Source organism: Dermacentor variabilis, chromosome 2 (assembly GCF_050947875.1).
Source record: "Dermacentor variabilis isolate Ectoservices chromosome 2, ASM5094787v1, whole genome shotgun sequence".
NCBI lineage: Eukaryota > Metazoa > Arthropoda > Arachnida > Ixodida > Ixodidae > Dermacentor > Dermacentor variabilis.
This window is the reverse complement of record NC_134569.1, coordinates 206,585,380-206,601,700: the sequence shown is the minus strand read 5'-3', so window position 1 is coordinate 206,601,700 and position 16,321 is coordinate 206,585,380. Positions and strand designations below refer to the sequence as shown.

Below are 16,321 nucleotides of genomic sequence, written 5' to 3'. Positions count from 1 at the left end.
CCTCACGGACTCTGCGGAGCGTGCCAGCGCGAACAACACAACTGCGACAGTCACCTCAAGAACACTGGGAACATAGACAGCGGAATGTGAAACAAGCCACTGCACAAGTGCAACAGTCACCTGAAGAACACTCGGAACACAGACAGCGGAATGTGAAAAGAGCCACAAGACACACTACACCAAAAACGACATCAACCACAGTGCAAACAGACAAAAGTGTAACAGACAACAGAAAACCCACCACCGAAGTCTTCACACAGACCCCCACGCGCCTGCCTGCCTGCACACGCACAAAGTCAAACAGAAACCGAGTTCGAATTAAGGCAGGCATGCGGTAATAAACCTGCCAAACATAAAAACGCCCCACGCAAATCTACCCACAAAAAGACAAATAAATGACAGACATCGCAAATCAATAAGTCTTCTCTGCTACGAAGCGCAGAATTCCTACAGGCTAGAAAACTTACCAAAAAAACCATGCGAGCTACACCTCCCATCTGAAAACCTACACAATCTGCACAGAGAAAAATCCCTAAAGGTGTAACACTGAAGGCTGCACCAGCTCTAGGAGCACTCCCACCACACCATCGTGCAAATTGGCAAGCAACATTGGACAATGCCTTTCTTTCACTTTTGAATATCCTCAAGGAACACTGCGAAGAACTAATCAAAAGTTTTAGCCACTGACTTCTGAACATAGCTCTCACACCAGATGAGAAGAAAGATTTAGAGCATTACGAAGAAAAACAGTCTAGAAATTTGGTTCAAAATCAAAGGATTAAAAAGCAAACTTTAATCAAAAAACAACCTTCCAGGCAAACAGCCACCCCACGCCGACAAGAGGGACCTCGAGTTTAGAAGTACCAGACGTGACGGAAACTTCCACAAAATTAAACCACTCCAATGTTGTAGACATTTAAAAAATATTAAGTAAAAAGGAAATAGGCGTACTCAGCAAGGGCCTAAACTGTTGTCCCACGAACAACACAATAAATAAATTCGAGCTTCACAAGGACCCCTCAGAATTTTCCCGACGAATACGTATCAGACACTTTTTCGCAGACACACCAGCCACCGGGAGGACACCACTTAGACCCCAATCCACTTGAACTCCCGAATAAGAACAAGCCATAGAACTTGACATATACCTTAAAACTGTCAGTAAAGAAATTATAAGCCAATCCTAGGCATCTAAGCGACCTAAAAACATAACTGCGTTGGAGAGTGATATCATTTCAAATCTTAGTTGAGGGAATGAAATTGTTATTAAGGAAGCATATAAGGGTGGAAGTAGAGTTATTTGGCCAGTAGAAAAATACAAGCACTAGCCTTGCAGACAACTAAACAACCCAGATCATTACCGTAAGCTAGATAACGATCCGACATTATCTTACACAGTGTCAATTACCAACAGGCTGAAATCAATTTTGGCTGATGAATTGATAACACCGTCAGAACACAAATTTCTTAAACCAAGCAACAAAACTGCCGGGCGTTTCTACCTCCTTCCAAAAATTCATAAAATTCCATCCACTGAACTACACACCGCTATTATCTCAGGTCGCCCGATAGTATCGAACAACAACAACCCAACAGAGAGCATCTCCACATTCCTTAACCACTTCCTTGGTGAATTGCCAAAAGCACTTCCGTCATTTGTACAAGATACGCCCCACCTCCTCAGACTTACAGATGACATTAATACTAAAGGCACACTACCCCACAACATAATTCTCGCAACACTAGACGTCACGGCTAGGTACACCAACATTCCTATCCCTGATGGTTTATCTTCGCTAAAACAAACGCTGTCTAAACACAATGTACGATACTCTACTGAAGTCTACTTGTCTCTCCTTGAATTAGTTCTAACACATTCCTACTTCAAATTCGAGGGGAGTTACTACCTACAGGTACATTGTACAAGCATGGGTACGCCTTTTGCACCAACCTGCGCGAACATATATATGGGGATTCTTGAAACTGATTCCTATCGCGCTGCACTGAGAAGCGCCACACATACATACGATACATTGACGACATATTCAAAATATGGAGACATGGTCAAGACTGTCTAGAGAAATATGTAGCATTTATACTCTTTTCATACAATAAAATTCACATCAGAACCCTCAACTGAGCGCATAAACTTTCTGGACGCAATACATATTGGCATTAACAATGGGGCGCTGAAGACAACGCTGTATAAGAAACCTTTCGACAAACAACAGTACCTAAAATATACGAGCCACCATCCCAGACATTGCAAGCAAGGCATCTTTAAAGGCCAAGCAACACGACTACGTCGCATTTGCGTTGAAAACAAAGACTACATAGATAGACTTGATCACCTTAAAGAAATCCTATCAAACAGGAACCACCCATACAGTGACCTTCAAAAAGCCTACACCGATGCAACCAAACTTGATCGAGCCGAGGTTCTCAAGCCCCGCCCCAGGATCACAACAACAACGCCTCTTCTTACTACTAAATTCTCAAACGCACTCCCAAACATGAATAACATCCTCAGTAAATATTACCCGGTTCTCATCAGCAACCAGAAACTTAATAAGATTTTTCCAGACCCACCCAGAGTAGCCCACAGACACAACACTAATTTCAAATATATATTTGTGTATGCCAAACTAAGAACAGAGACGAAGTTGGGAGCCGGTCCCTGTGGCCGCCCCAGGTGCTCTACATGCAAACATATTCAATCTACTACTACAGTAAAAAGTACAGCGTCGAATTACGCACCCAAAGTAACTTCGGCTTGCACCTGCACATCGAGCAACGCAGTCTACTGTCTAGAATGTGCCGCTTGTAGCAAGCAATACAAAGGTGAGACTAGACAACAAATTCATACAAGACTGAACGGTCACCGCGCGGACACAAAACACAATCTACCTAAAGCAGTAGCCGGCCACTTTAATGAACATGGTCATATATTTGACAAAGCAAGGCTCTACATACTACAAACAAATTTCCGTTCACCTCGCGAAAGCAAATATGCGGAATCATATCTCATACACAAGTTTAATTGCCTATACCAGACTGGCATTAATTTGGCACGTGGCTATTTAGAAACTTTAAAAGCGGTAACTTAAATATGAAATTCTCATATCATCAACCAAGACACAAAACACATTATGCTACCAACTAACCTTAATTCTTAGCGTCACCTATTCCTCCATTTCTAAAAATTTTTTCCTGCCTACTAAATTTAATATACTCTTTCATGTTTTTACGTTTATATCGACTGTACGACCCCCTTCTCCCATGTACACCTGCCCCCGCATGCTTCTGCGCACGTCACTCGCCTATTTGTTATTCCGGTTTCGTTTGTCCCCTCTCTTTTCTTTTTCTTTTTTGTCTGTTTTTATTACATGTTTTTTGTAACCACCTCACCAACACATTCCGAAGTCCCAGACGCCAGTATACCTTTTTCGGCGCCTCAGCCACACAGGGTATCGCCATTTCTGTATACCGCCGTAACGGCACCTGCGTTGAGCTACTGGGGCTAGCGTCCCTTGAAAGACGTTGCCGCTGCCTTCCAGACTCCTTGTCGCCATCTTAACTACTACAACATTACTCGACGCATTGCTGTCAAGTCACTCTTTCAACTCATGTTTCTGTTTTTTTTTTGGGGGGGGTGCTCTTTTGTGTTACTCGCGCACTGACCGCCTGACCGGCTCTTCTAATGCCACAAAAACATGGCGCCAATGGCACCGCTGAATGCTCCCTAACCTCTCGTTTCTCCAACGCCCTCCCATTCCCCCTTCTCTTTTTTTTCTCGTTATTTCTCCCTTTTTTTCCTCTTGATGTACCCCCCTGAAAAGGGGTGTCCCCTCTTTTTATTTTTCTCCCCGCCTTCCCGATCTCCCGCTCTTGTGCCCTCGTCTCGGGAACGACGCTCACAAGACGTCAGGCGACAGCGCTCGTTACCTCTGAAGTCTCTTCCTTTATAACCAACCACTACCGACAACAAACGCACGTGACGTCACTGCACTAACCCTTTAAAACTAACATGCCGATGATCACGAGGCCACCTTTGACGAAGGTAGGTCCTTCTATCGAAACGTTGGTCAGCCTTTCTGAGGCACCTTATCCCTGTTTACTAATTCTATACCACAGTGTGCTATTCCATCTGTCAGCCCCTTACTTTATTTTGCGCTTGCCCGAGAGGAGTTCTCAACTCGAAGGACAGCTCAGTAGCGTTCAGTTGTACTAATGCATTCGCTTTCACAACTCATAAAAATTACTTAGGTGCCCTCAGATTTTTGTTTCCTTGAGCATGGCATATGCCTGAAGCAGCTTCCAAAACAATGCTGTGTCTTAACTTTACCGTAAAGGCCAACGGAGAGAGTGATACGCTCCATAAAAAAATTAAAATTAAATTGTGTGCTTCTACACCCCGAAAGCTAGATCAATTATGAGGCACCCCTTAGTGGGACACTCCAAACTAACTTTAGTCACTTGGAGTTCTTTACCGTGCACCCAATGCAGGGCACATTATGAAATAACCTACGCCTTTAAAAGTGAATAAGGATGCAAATCTGTCTATAACTCACGACTGCACCTAAAAAGGGTGCCAATGTGTGTTATAGACACGCTTACAGCCGTATTCACTTTTAAGGGTGCACATCATTTTACAGTGCACCAACGGGCGTTTGTGCATTTTAACGCAACTCCACCAAACAACCGCGGCGGGTACACGGGAAGCAACCATGACCCTGCCACGTCTGCTCGTTAAGTATAGAGTTTGTTTCTCTCGCCCCATGATTCTTGCTTGTGGTTATAATATTCTTATGACACCACCCCAAACAAACCCGTTACAATATTTTGGCTGTGCAAGCTGGCTGTTAGCGTGAGCCTGGCACTTTTTTCGACCAGCCGTTGTGGCTCAGTGCCTTCGAATTGCCGTATCCGAATCGGCGCACGTTGTAGAAACGCTCGTGCAGCCATGTTTGAGTCCACAGAATGCCCCAGAGGGTAAGCTTTATTCCGAAGCGTCGAAAAAACTAATCGAATAACCATATGCCATGCCGAAAAAGAAAACGCAAGTCCAGAGAACAGTGTTCAGGACATCGTAAAGCTGATGCCTTTTATTTACAAAGGTTTTACTTCAGTACAAATTGCAATCAAGCATCCTATAGAATTGCTGAGGCGGCACCAACTGATATGCTTGTCGCAGAGACTAAGAATATGCACCTACATATCTCCTGAATGCTTATGTCTGTCTCTCATTTTGTTCCTCTTGCTTCTCTTAATTGCTGCCTTATATGGGCTGTATTTTTTATCCTTAGCACACTGTTTTAAAAACGAGCCGTGACATGTTTCACAATTCTACTCGGTGCGCTAAATTACTCTCAGCGGCGGACGCAATTTGCAAGAGAAATCAAAAGGAATATTTACTAATTAGCGAAGATCCGCTAATTAACGTTTACAGTGATTGATTTACGGCACACACTGCAATTTACGAATTGTAGCCGGGGAATTAGAAAGTCATGTTCACTTCGAATACATTCTGAGGACGACACCGGTTTCGATGTATGCGTTCACGAACTGCGACGAAACGAACTGGTCTTCCAGTTAAGCTTCAGTGCATAAAAGGCGTCTTGTAAAGAAAATAACTGGAGCGACGGCGCACTTTTACGGCAAACTTGACAGCGCGCGTCTCGAAACTTGGGCTATAGTTTCCAAATTCGTTCTAAGTGAATGCGCGTTGTGTAATCAGTAGGGACTGGGATGACAAAATTCGAGATTCGCGGCCACGCCACAAGAATGCCGCACGATATAACTAGGGCAGCGTCTTTACTCATAGGCAAGCTTGAGCCTATATATGGTATTATTTTTATTCTACATATAACGAATTTCTCATTTTAGTCTAGCTCGCCGGCGCTTAATGGAAATTAAGCAGTGCTGGCAGCGGCGTCCTGAAGTGGGCTTTTGTTGTTGGTTTATTAGCGGTGGTGACAGCGGCACCCTCGGTATTTTCAACTGAGTGAGGCAGTGACGCAGCGATGAACCTTGGTATCGAAAGCGGCAAAACAGACCCCGCCGTGGCGGCGCAGTGGCTAAACGCGAGGTCACGGGATCAAATCCCGGCCGCGGCGGCCACATTTCAATGCATGCAAAATGCAAAAGCGCCTGCGCAATGGGAGCGCATTAAAGAACCACGGATGGTCCAAACGTTCCCCCTCTAGCGCGTCCATAATTATCATATTGTAGTAGAACCCCAGTATTTTAAACCGCAGCAAACGGTGCGACGCCGAAAATTGTATTTAATATCTGCACTCCCGTCATTGACGAAGGTCCCGGCGCTTACACATTTTAATGTAGTACGGTATATGTTTCTTTAGTCCTCGCAACTATCCCTTTCTTTTTGCCACGTTTCCACGTCTATTCTCAACGCAAGCTCCTGCGATCGCAGCATGTGGAGGAGCTGCAACATGCAAAGCAACTGGCAGTCTCCAGGTGGTTCACATGAAGCGGCTGCTGCAAACATGTCTGAGTTTCTTTTTATGTGAAACTAAATACAGCTGCCTCCTAATGGGGCATTCACAGAGCCATACGAATGATCAGTAAACGTACATAAATATTTCACTGTCGGCGACAAAGCGAGTCTGTAAATTTTAACCTTCCGTTCCAAAATTACTTTCGTTATTTATTCTAGAACTTGTGCACCATAGCACAAAACTCTGTTGTGGGCGAACGGCCGCTGTTGCGTTTCGCCTGCGACACGTGGTTTTGCCGGCGCGACTGCGGCGGGGCGGCAGACATTTTGGCCCGATCGTCGTCGCCGCAACGCTCCCCGCCAGGTGTTTCCAGGCGCGACTGCGGCGATGCGACCGCAAAGGATCACCCTCTCATTACAGTCATTGTGCCCGACCGGCAGCGCTACGACAGTGTGCTACGACATTGTGCTACGACATTGTGCTACGACAGCGCTACGACAGTGTGCTACGACATTGTGCTACGACATTGTGCTACGACAGCGCTACGACATTGTACGTTCACGTGCTCGTCTATTGAGGGGTTCCTTCTTGCCCTCAACTGCGAGAGTATAAAGACAGCTGCCCCCGGACGCCAAAAGGAGGGCTCCGATTTCTTCTGTTGAGTAAAGTGCTCTCCCGTCTCTCTACTTCGGTCAACCTGACCGCCAACTCTTTGCGATGTTAAAATAAACAAGTTGTTTTGTTGTTACCAGTCGACATGCTTTGCCGGGACCTCCGGATGCTTCCAGTTGTACCCCAGGCCGCCAGGCCAACGCTACCCTTGGGGCTTGCGACCCAGGTACAACCACGGGCGTCAGCGCCGAGTTCCCAACAAACCGATCGCGCAAGCGGTGCGATCCCAAACATCTGGTGGCAGCGGTGGGATCGCGACAACGGAGGCCAGCAGCGAAGAGATGCAGTTGACTGTATGCTGAGCAGCTCAACGACGATCCGGGAGCAGTGCAACGAGCCCTGTGTGACGACTGGTTGCCTGCAGCGGAACGACTGCGCGGAATTCCTGCCTGCGAGGTTTGGTGAGTGCGGGACTTTCTTCTTCTGAGCTTTGCCAGGCTTTTGTTAGTGTCAGAAACAGAGCTGGTAATTGTGGTTGTCGTTGCTGCCGGGTTAGTTTGCGGCAAGACAATAGTAAGCAGTAGAGAAAGCAGCATTCAGAGCAGCCATGGATTTGAAGTCGTTGCGCAAACCGAAATTGTTGGAGCTTGCAAGAGAGTTGGGTCTGGATGTCTCAGACAAACTCAGAAAACCTGAACTGCTAAAGGCTATTCTTGAGTTAGAGGCTGAGGATGACGAGCTGTCGGAATGCCTTGAGACCATTGAAGAGAGGGAGACGGCAAAAAGAGAAGAGCGTGAACGTAAAGAACAGAAAGAAAAAGAAGAGCGTGAACGTAAAGAACAGAAAGAGCGAGAGCAACAAGAGCGTGACCGTCAACACGCTTTGGAAATGAAGCGTCTTGAGGTAGAGATGGAACGCGCTCGTAATGGAAGTCAGGCACACGGTGCAGGAGAACGCGTATTGTTCAAAATGACTGACCTGATGCGGCCGTTTAAGCTTGGAGAGGACATTGGTTTGTTCCTGGTTAACTTTGAGCGAACGTGCGAGAAGCAGGGGTTCTCTCGGGAAACGTGGCCACAGCGCTTGCTCACTTTGTTACCCGGCGAGGCGGCCGACGTAGTCGCTCGCTTGGATAGAGAGGAGGCAGAGGATTTCGACAAAGTAAAATCGAGTCTGCTAAAAAAGTACCGGCTGTCTGCGGAGGCGTTCCGTCGGAAGTTTCGGGAAAATGAGAAAGGCAAAAGTGAGTCATATACAGAGTTTGCGTATAGGCTTATGTCGAACATGCAGGAGTGGCTCAAAGAAGAGAAAGCGTTCGGTGACCACGATAAAGTTCTGCAGTGTTTCGGGCTAGAACAGTTTTATAGTCGGTTACCGGAGAACGTGCGATACTGGGTCTTGGATAGGCCAGACGTTTGTACGGTGGCTAAAGCCGCTGAGCTAGCCGAGGAGTTTGTGACGCGTCGGGCTCGCGGAGCTAAGGACGGTCAAAAGGGTGAATTTGGCTCGAAGTTTGAGAGGCCGAAGTTCACACCCATGAGAGCAAAGGGGAACACGCGTAGTGCGGATGCGAGTGGAAGCAGTGCGACCGAACCTAAGGAGACGGCGGCAGCCGAAGCCGAACGCAGAAAGCGGTTCGAGATGAGGCAAGCGCGCGTTTGTTATACGTGCCAGAAGCCGGGTCACTTTTCGGCGCAGTGTCCGGAAACAACACCAAAAGTTGTGTTTTTTTCAATAGGCAGCACTGACGAGAACATGAAGCTTCTCGAGCCTTACATGCGAGACCTCCTCGTGAACGGGAAAGAGTGCCGAGTGCTTCGCGATTCCGCAGCTACGATGGATGTAGTTCACCCGTCTTACGTAGAACCCCATATGTTCACGGGCGAGTGCGCGTGGATCAAGCAAGCCGTGGAAGCTCATAGCGTGTGTCTGCCGGTAGCAAAGGTGCTTATTGAAGGACCTTTCGGAGCGCTTGAGACGGAGGCGGCAGTGTCATCTATGCTGCCACCCCAGTACCCGTACCTATTTTCAAACAGGTCCGATCACCTCCTGCGCGAGAAGGGGCTTTTGTTTGGTGAAGCTAGTGTTCAGGCCTTAACCAGATCGAAGGTTCGGGAGCTCGCTGCAAAGGCGGTAGTTGCGGGGCCGACGTTATCAAACAACGAAAAAGGGTCAGAGGCGCAGCAAGCTGATATTCAGAGCACGCCCGAACTGAATAAACTTGAGTCTGTAACGTTAAAGGCGCCAGATACTGGAGAGGAAATGCCCGACACGGGAAAGTTAGAAGAGCTATCTACTGATTTGCTCATCGCGCCTACGTCAGACGGACTTGATAGGTTGCTAAAAGTCAGCCGGTCGGCTTTGATAGCCGAGCAAAAAAAGGATGGCAGCCTGGAAAACGTGCGCTGCAATGTCAAAGAAGGTATCGCCAGGAAAACTGCGCGTTTTGTGGAAAGAGGTGGAGTCCTGTACCGGAAGTATCTAGACCGCCGAGGAGTGGAGTTCGATCAGCTGATCGTGCCTCAATGCTATCGTCAGGATCTGTTGCGCTTGTCACACGGGGGTTCGTGGTCCGGACACCTAGGAGTTAAGAAAACTAAGGACCGTCTCTTGCAAGAGTACTATTGGCCAGGGTGTTTTCGGGACGCAGACCATTTCGTGAGGACATGTGACACTTGTCAGCGGGTGGGCAAACCAGGGGACAAATCAAGGGCGCCGTTGAAATTGGTACCTATCATAACGGAGCCTTTTAGACGGCTCGTTATTGATACAGTGGGACCTCTGCCGGTAACAGCCACGGGGTACAGACACATTTTGACTGTGATCTGCCCAGCGACAAAGTTCCCTGAAGCAGTGCCGCTTAAAGAACTCAGCTCAGTTGAGATAGTCAATGCACTACTGTCCATATTTGCGCGAGTTGGTTTTCCTGCAGAAATCCAATCAGATCAGGGCACAGTGTTTACTAGCGCTTTGACGACAACTTTTCTCGAAAGGTGTGGGGTAAAGCTGCTACACAGCTCAGTGTACCACCCACAGTCGAATTCCGTTGAGAAGCTCCACTCCGTCATGAAGCGCGTGTTGAGAGCGTTGTGTTTTGAACATCGAACTGACTGGGAGCTGTGTCTGCCTGGGGTGATGTTTGCTTTAAGGACCGCGCCGCATGCGGCTACGGGGTTTTCGCCAGCTGAACTGGTGTACGGTCGCTCGCTTCGGTCTCCGCTTCGCATGCTTCGAGAATCATGGGAAGGCAGGGGCGACGACCCAGTCGTGGTGGAGTACGTACTTAAGCTCCTCGAACGCTTAAGAAGGGCACAGGAGTTGTCAGGTGAAGCAATGACAAAGGCCCAGCAGAGGGCCAAGGTTTATTATGATCGGACAGCCAGGGCCCGTCGTTTTGAGGTGGGCGATGAGGTCATGATATTGCGCACATCGCTAAACAACAAACTAGACGTGCAGTGGGAGGGCCCAGCACGAATTGTTCAGAAACTGTCGGACGTTAACTACGTGGTAAGTCTGCCAGGAAAGCGGAAAGCACAGCAAGTTTACCACTGTAATCTGCTCAAACCTTATAGACAAAGGGAAGCAGTGGTGTGCATGATGGTAAACGTTCCTGAAGAGCTTCCGGTCGAGCTTCCGGGACTAGGCTCAGTGACGAACAGGGAAGACACCGGTCAAGTCATTAGTGACCTTATCAGTAAAGCACCGCTGTCGCCCGAGCAGAAAACCGAACTACACCAGCTATTACAAGAGTTTCAAGGTCTGTTCTCTGAGAGGCCTGGTAGGACTTCTGTACTTACTCATGATATAGAACTTACCTCCCCAGAGCCAGTACGATCCAAGGCGTATCGCGTGTCACCCCGCCAGAGCGATATTATGGAGGCTGAGGTAAAGAAAATGCTACAGCTCGGTGTTATTGAGGCAGGTGAGAGTGATTATACCTCCCCTTTGATTTTAGTTGAGGTACCGGGCAAGGAACCTCGTCCTTGCGTCGACTACCGCAGGCTTAATTCCATCACTAAGGATCAAATTTATCCGATCCCTAACATCGAGGAGCGCCTTGAGAAAGTTAGTAGCGCTCAGTTTATTTCCACCCTAGATCTTGTCAGGGGTTATTGGCAGGTTCCACTTACTGAAGAGGCTAGTAGGTATGCGGCGTTCATTTCACCAATGGGAACATTCCGTCCTAAAGTGTTGAGTTTTGGTTTGAAGAACGCGCCATACTGTTTTTCAAGCCTCATGGATAAAGTGTTGCGGGGACAGCAAGAATTCGCTTTACCGTATCTAGACGACGTAGCGATATTCTCCGCATCCTGGTCTGAGCATATGGCACACTTGCGGGCAGTGCTAACCCGCCTGCGCGAAGCGGGCTTGACAGTAAAGGCTCCTAAGTGCCAGTTAGCACAGGCCGAGGTTGTCTACCTCGGTCACGTGATTGGTCAGGGTCGTCGCCGCCCCTCTGAAATAAAAGTGGCCGCTGTGCGAGACTTTCCGCAACCGCGCACAAAGACCGATATTCGGTCGTTCTTAGGTGTCGCCGGCTACTATCAGAGGTACATTCCCAGGTACTCTGATATCGCGGCTCCCCTGACGGATGCTCTAAGAAAAACAGAGCCTCAAACAGTCGTCTGGGACGAGACAAAGGAAAGAGCTTTTAGCGCCCTAAAGAGTGCCCTAACAAGCCAGCCTGTGCTACGATCGCCAGACTATACAACAGGGTTCATTGTTCAGTGCGATGCTAGTGAGCGAGGCATGGGCGTTGTACTGTGCCAACGGGAAAATGGAGAAGTAGAACACCCCGTCCTGTATGCTAGTCGTAAGCTGACCAGTCGTGAGCAGGCGTATAGCGCCACCGAGAAAGAGTGTGCGTGTCTCGTGTGGGCCGTTCAGAAATTGTCATGCTAGCTAGCCGGCTCGAGGTTTATCATTGAGACGGATCACTGCCCTCTCCAATGGCTGCAGACCATCTCTCCCAAAAATGGCCGCCTCCTGCGCTGGAGCCTCGCTTTACAACAATATTCCTTTGAGGTGCGTTACAAAAAGGGGAGTCTCAACGGTAACGCCGATGGCTTAAGTCGAAGCCCCTAACGTGGGAATCAGCCTCAAAATTGTTGGTTACTGATGTTTTTCTTCCTGAGGCAGGATTTTTTTTAACATATTGTTTTTGTTTAGTGTTTCAAAGTGATGATATGCTTTCTAGTGCAATTTTCCAATTTGTGGACGCGTTCTGAGTGATGCTAGACTACTGTAAGGAACTAGGCAGTGGTATAAAAAGGGGAAAGAGCCTGGCAGGGCTTAGTGAGGGTTGTGCCGTGCTTGCTGACTGAGCGGTTGAGTTTCAGCGTAGTTCTAACGCTTGCCGGGAACGAGAACAAAAATGTGAACTCTCCCGAAGTCACTTTGCAGTGTCCCGTGCGAATCTGAACGAGAGAACGAGGCCTTCTCTGTGCGCTGCGCTCAAGAAACGTCGAGGGACGCCCGACTTCGGTTATGAGCATCATCGAGCGACATCCCTCCGGACAGCGGATGCAGTCCCCTGTCCATCGGGATCTCCTTTCCCCGGCGGGGCGGTCTGTTGCGTTTCGCCTGCGACACGTGGTTTTGCCGGCGCGACTGCGGCGGGGCGGCAGACATTTTGGCCCGATCGTCGTCGCCGCAACGCTCCCCGCCAGGTGTTTCCAGGCGCGACTGCGGCGATGCGACCGCAAAGGATCACCCTCTCATTACAGTCATTGTGCCCGACCGGCAGCGCTACGACAGTGTGCTACGACATTGTGCTACGACATTGTGCTACGACAGCGCTACGACAGTGTGCTACGACATTGTGCTACGACATTGTGCTACGACAGCGCTACGACATTGTACGTTCACGTGCTCGTCTATTGAGGGGTTCCTTCTTGCCCTCAACTGCGAGAGTATAAAGACAGCTGCCCCCGGACGCCAAAAGGAGGGCTCCGATTTCTTCTGTTGAGTAAAGTGCTCTCCCGTCTCTCTACTTCGGTCAACCTGACCGCCAACTCTTTGCGATGTTAAAATAAACAAGTTGTTTTGTTGTTACCAGTCGACTCATGCTTTGCCGGGACCTCCGGATGCTTCCAGTTGTACCCCAGGCCGCCAGGCCAACGCTACCCTTGGGGCTTGCGACCCAGGTACAACCACGGGCGTCAGCGCCGAGTTCCCAACAAACCGATCGCGCAAGCGGTGCGATCCCAAACACCGCTTTCTCAGTCTTGCACCCCTAGACGGGCGGACATATTTTAGGTGAAATCACCCGCCCCGGTAGCTTAGTGGCTCCGCATCGCGCTGCTCAGCTCGAGCTAGCGGGTTCGATGACTGACGCGGCGGCCGCAACTCGATGGGGCCGAAATGCAATGCGTGTATTTGGATTTAGGTGCACGTTGAACAACTCCAGATCGTCAAAATTAATCCGGACTCCCCCACTGCTGTGTGCCTCGTGTGATGTTTGCACGTCAAGCCTCAGAATGTTCTTTTTTCTCAAGTAAAACGAAACGAAGTCACTATTTACTCCAAATAAAGTATGAAACCTGGAGCTCATGCCTGCGACCATCGGGTATGTAGCCGCGAAAGTTTTTCTATATAACATGTGGGAACGCGCAACCTATAAAATTTCACCAAGCTTACACAGCCTCTTCTACTTAAAGCAATGACTATAACGATAACCAGATCGATGCACGAAAAGTGAGAGTATATATACGAAAGCTATACTTAGTGCTGCATTAAGTTAGCAGCGTAGTATTCGCTCCGTACCTACGTTACGTTATCACTAAGTAGCGCTCCTCCTGTAAACTTGCCGGAGTCCCTCTTGCCAACCCTAAATGTTTATTGATTTGAGTACGAACCGCAATTAGCTCAGGAACAAGTTCTGCTGAGCTCTTTCACGTACCATGAGTTCCGAGAAGGTATTCGACCTGTTCATGTACTGCTCGAAGGAGACGATGAGCAAGGTTGGCAGAATGCGGTCCACTAGGCGCACGCAGAGCCTCCACTTTGGCTGGGATCGAGTGCGACCCGAGAGAAGGAAAGAGTTCGCTTCCACGAAGGACTGTCCGTCTTCCAGAAACGGAGACACGTAGATTGTCAAGTGCAGGCCCAAGTAGTGGAACAGCGATTCTCTGGTTGATTGGAAAAGGGCGCAGCGAAATGTGTGCTGCTTATTATTTATGAACACGCCAAATTGCTTAACAAATGTCTAACCGAAAGGAAAGCGTAATACCATGCACGAACGCAGTGCCAGTTTGGTCTGGGTGCACATAGGCTTTCGTAGATTTCAAAGGAAACATCGACGTAAATAATTTTTGTGATGAGAGACAAGGAAAAATCTCTCATCGTCTGAGCCTCATTTGGTTCACTCCTGCACCAGTGACCATTCCCAAGACAGTCCTAATATGCCTCACCTGCGTCATATTCTTTTTATGACGCTCACAGCTTATTACAAACGACCCTGCCACACTCCGTGAGACTTCTGTTCTTGCCATCTAGGGTGTGCAGCTAAATAATGAAGCGAGAAGAGAGAAGCGATGACCGTATCGGGCATTGTTGACAGTTACATCAGGCACGGAAAAATAATTTTAACTGCGCAGAACTTTGAAGAAATGAAGAAGCTGACAGAGCAGCGCGCACAATAACAAAGAAGTTTATTGCTTAGACGGCGGAAATATAAGTATAGTCCGAGGGGAGAAGTATACGAGGACGAAGCGAGACACAAACGACATGCACCGAGACCCGCATATGTCGTTTGTGTTTCACTTGGTCCTCGTCTGCTTAGTGCCACAACCTTTGTTTTTAAGTCGTGAACCAATTAGCTTATCAACAAGCTTTGCAAAAATGGACTGTTGATAACTAAGCAAGAAACTCTACATTTAGCGAGTTTTTAGTCATCGTAATGAAAAGCATGCCTTTTTGGAGTCCTCGTGACATTTTTGGGGACTTCGTCAGTGATGCAACTGGCCAGTAAATTGCCCAGGTAAAAGTCCCCGAAAGACATATAGACTAACATACATTACTCGCCCCTATATGTTACCTCGAGAGGGATATATGCGCCATCTGTCACTACTACTAAATTAGGACATACCAAAAGGATTATCACTGAGATATACAGGAACGTTGTATCAAAGCTACTTTCCTTGGCAATGTACAATCTTTACATCAGACACCGCTTCAGAAATTCGTGGGTTGTTCTTCATGTTTTCATTTACAACGTTGACTCACTAGCGCAGCACGTTCTTTAACATTGTAGCTTGTAGTGCACGTTGAAGGGAAGGAAGAAACGTTAACGCAAAACAAGAAGCGAAGAGAAAAACGCAAGTGAAGTTAAATATGGTTAAGTGAGAGTCACCTTTTAGCGCAGTCATAGTTTCGAACCATAAGAAATCATTCACCGGAATTTTAAATGCGAAGCATTTCTGTGCACATTCGGAGCCAAGATGAGTGCAAGGTCACGCTCAAGGACGCGATAACGTCTTTTATGACGTTTTGTCTCGTAAAAAAAAAACGTGGGCCGATCCGGGAGATGATCTAGTCTCAAAATGTGGTTACAGCGCGAATTAAGGAGGCCCGATTGGCTAGTGTCGGACAAAGTGCAAACAAACACCGGATATGGAGCGAATTAAGGCGGCCCCGCTGGCCGGTACCGGACACAGTGCAAGCTCACACCCGATATAATGCGAATTAGGGCAGCTAGCCGAGGCAGGTAATGCACATGAGCGCGGACGGGAGCCCCAACACTAACATGCCATCGTTGCCATTCTGTCGTGGTTGCTTCATTGCCTTCGTGACACTGTAACAACTTTTTTTATGCGAAAGCATTAAGTGACCCATTGAGCGAAAAAGCCATCGGCACCTGTCGTCTGGAGCAGCCAAACGGCACGTAAATTCCCATTGGCTGAGATGCCGCGTCCCGTGCGCCTCGAAGGAGCAGAGCGGGCAAAAGGGAACAGCCGCTTCCGTGCCACGTATTGTGTGAGGCGAGAAAGGCATCAACCGCAATGCCACGTCACCCTCGCTGTCGGAAGCCTGTCTTATGCGCGTGTTCCTTGTCCACACGAGCGCTCGCCTCCGTTCCAACTTCTCCTTGGTAATTGCTATAAAGGAAGTACTGCCTAAAAAAAAGAATTAATCCGGAATGAAGAAAGTTGGCGGTGGTGAGATCCGAACCTACGACCCCACGCTCACAAGCCGAGTGTTTTATCCATTGGGATAAACCAGCGTCTGCTAGGTCATAGGCCCGCGCACT

General features: G+C 48.3%; 1 protein-coding gene across 1 annotated transcript in view; it reads right to left on the bottom strand.

Moving 5' to 3' along the window:
• Window positions 1-16,321, bottom strand: part of LOC142570647 (neprilysin-1-like) — a 116,253-nt gene that overhangs the window by 51,334 nt on the left and 48,598 nt on the right. The window contains exon 11 of the mRNA XM_075679008.1: window positions 13,973-14,201. Coding sequence (XP_075535123.1) covers window positions 13,973-14,201 — 229 coding nt within the window. The remainder of the gene's footprint in view (window positions 1-13,972; window positions 14,202-16,321) is intronic.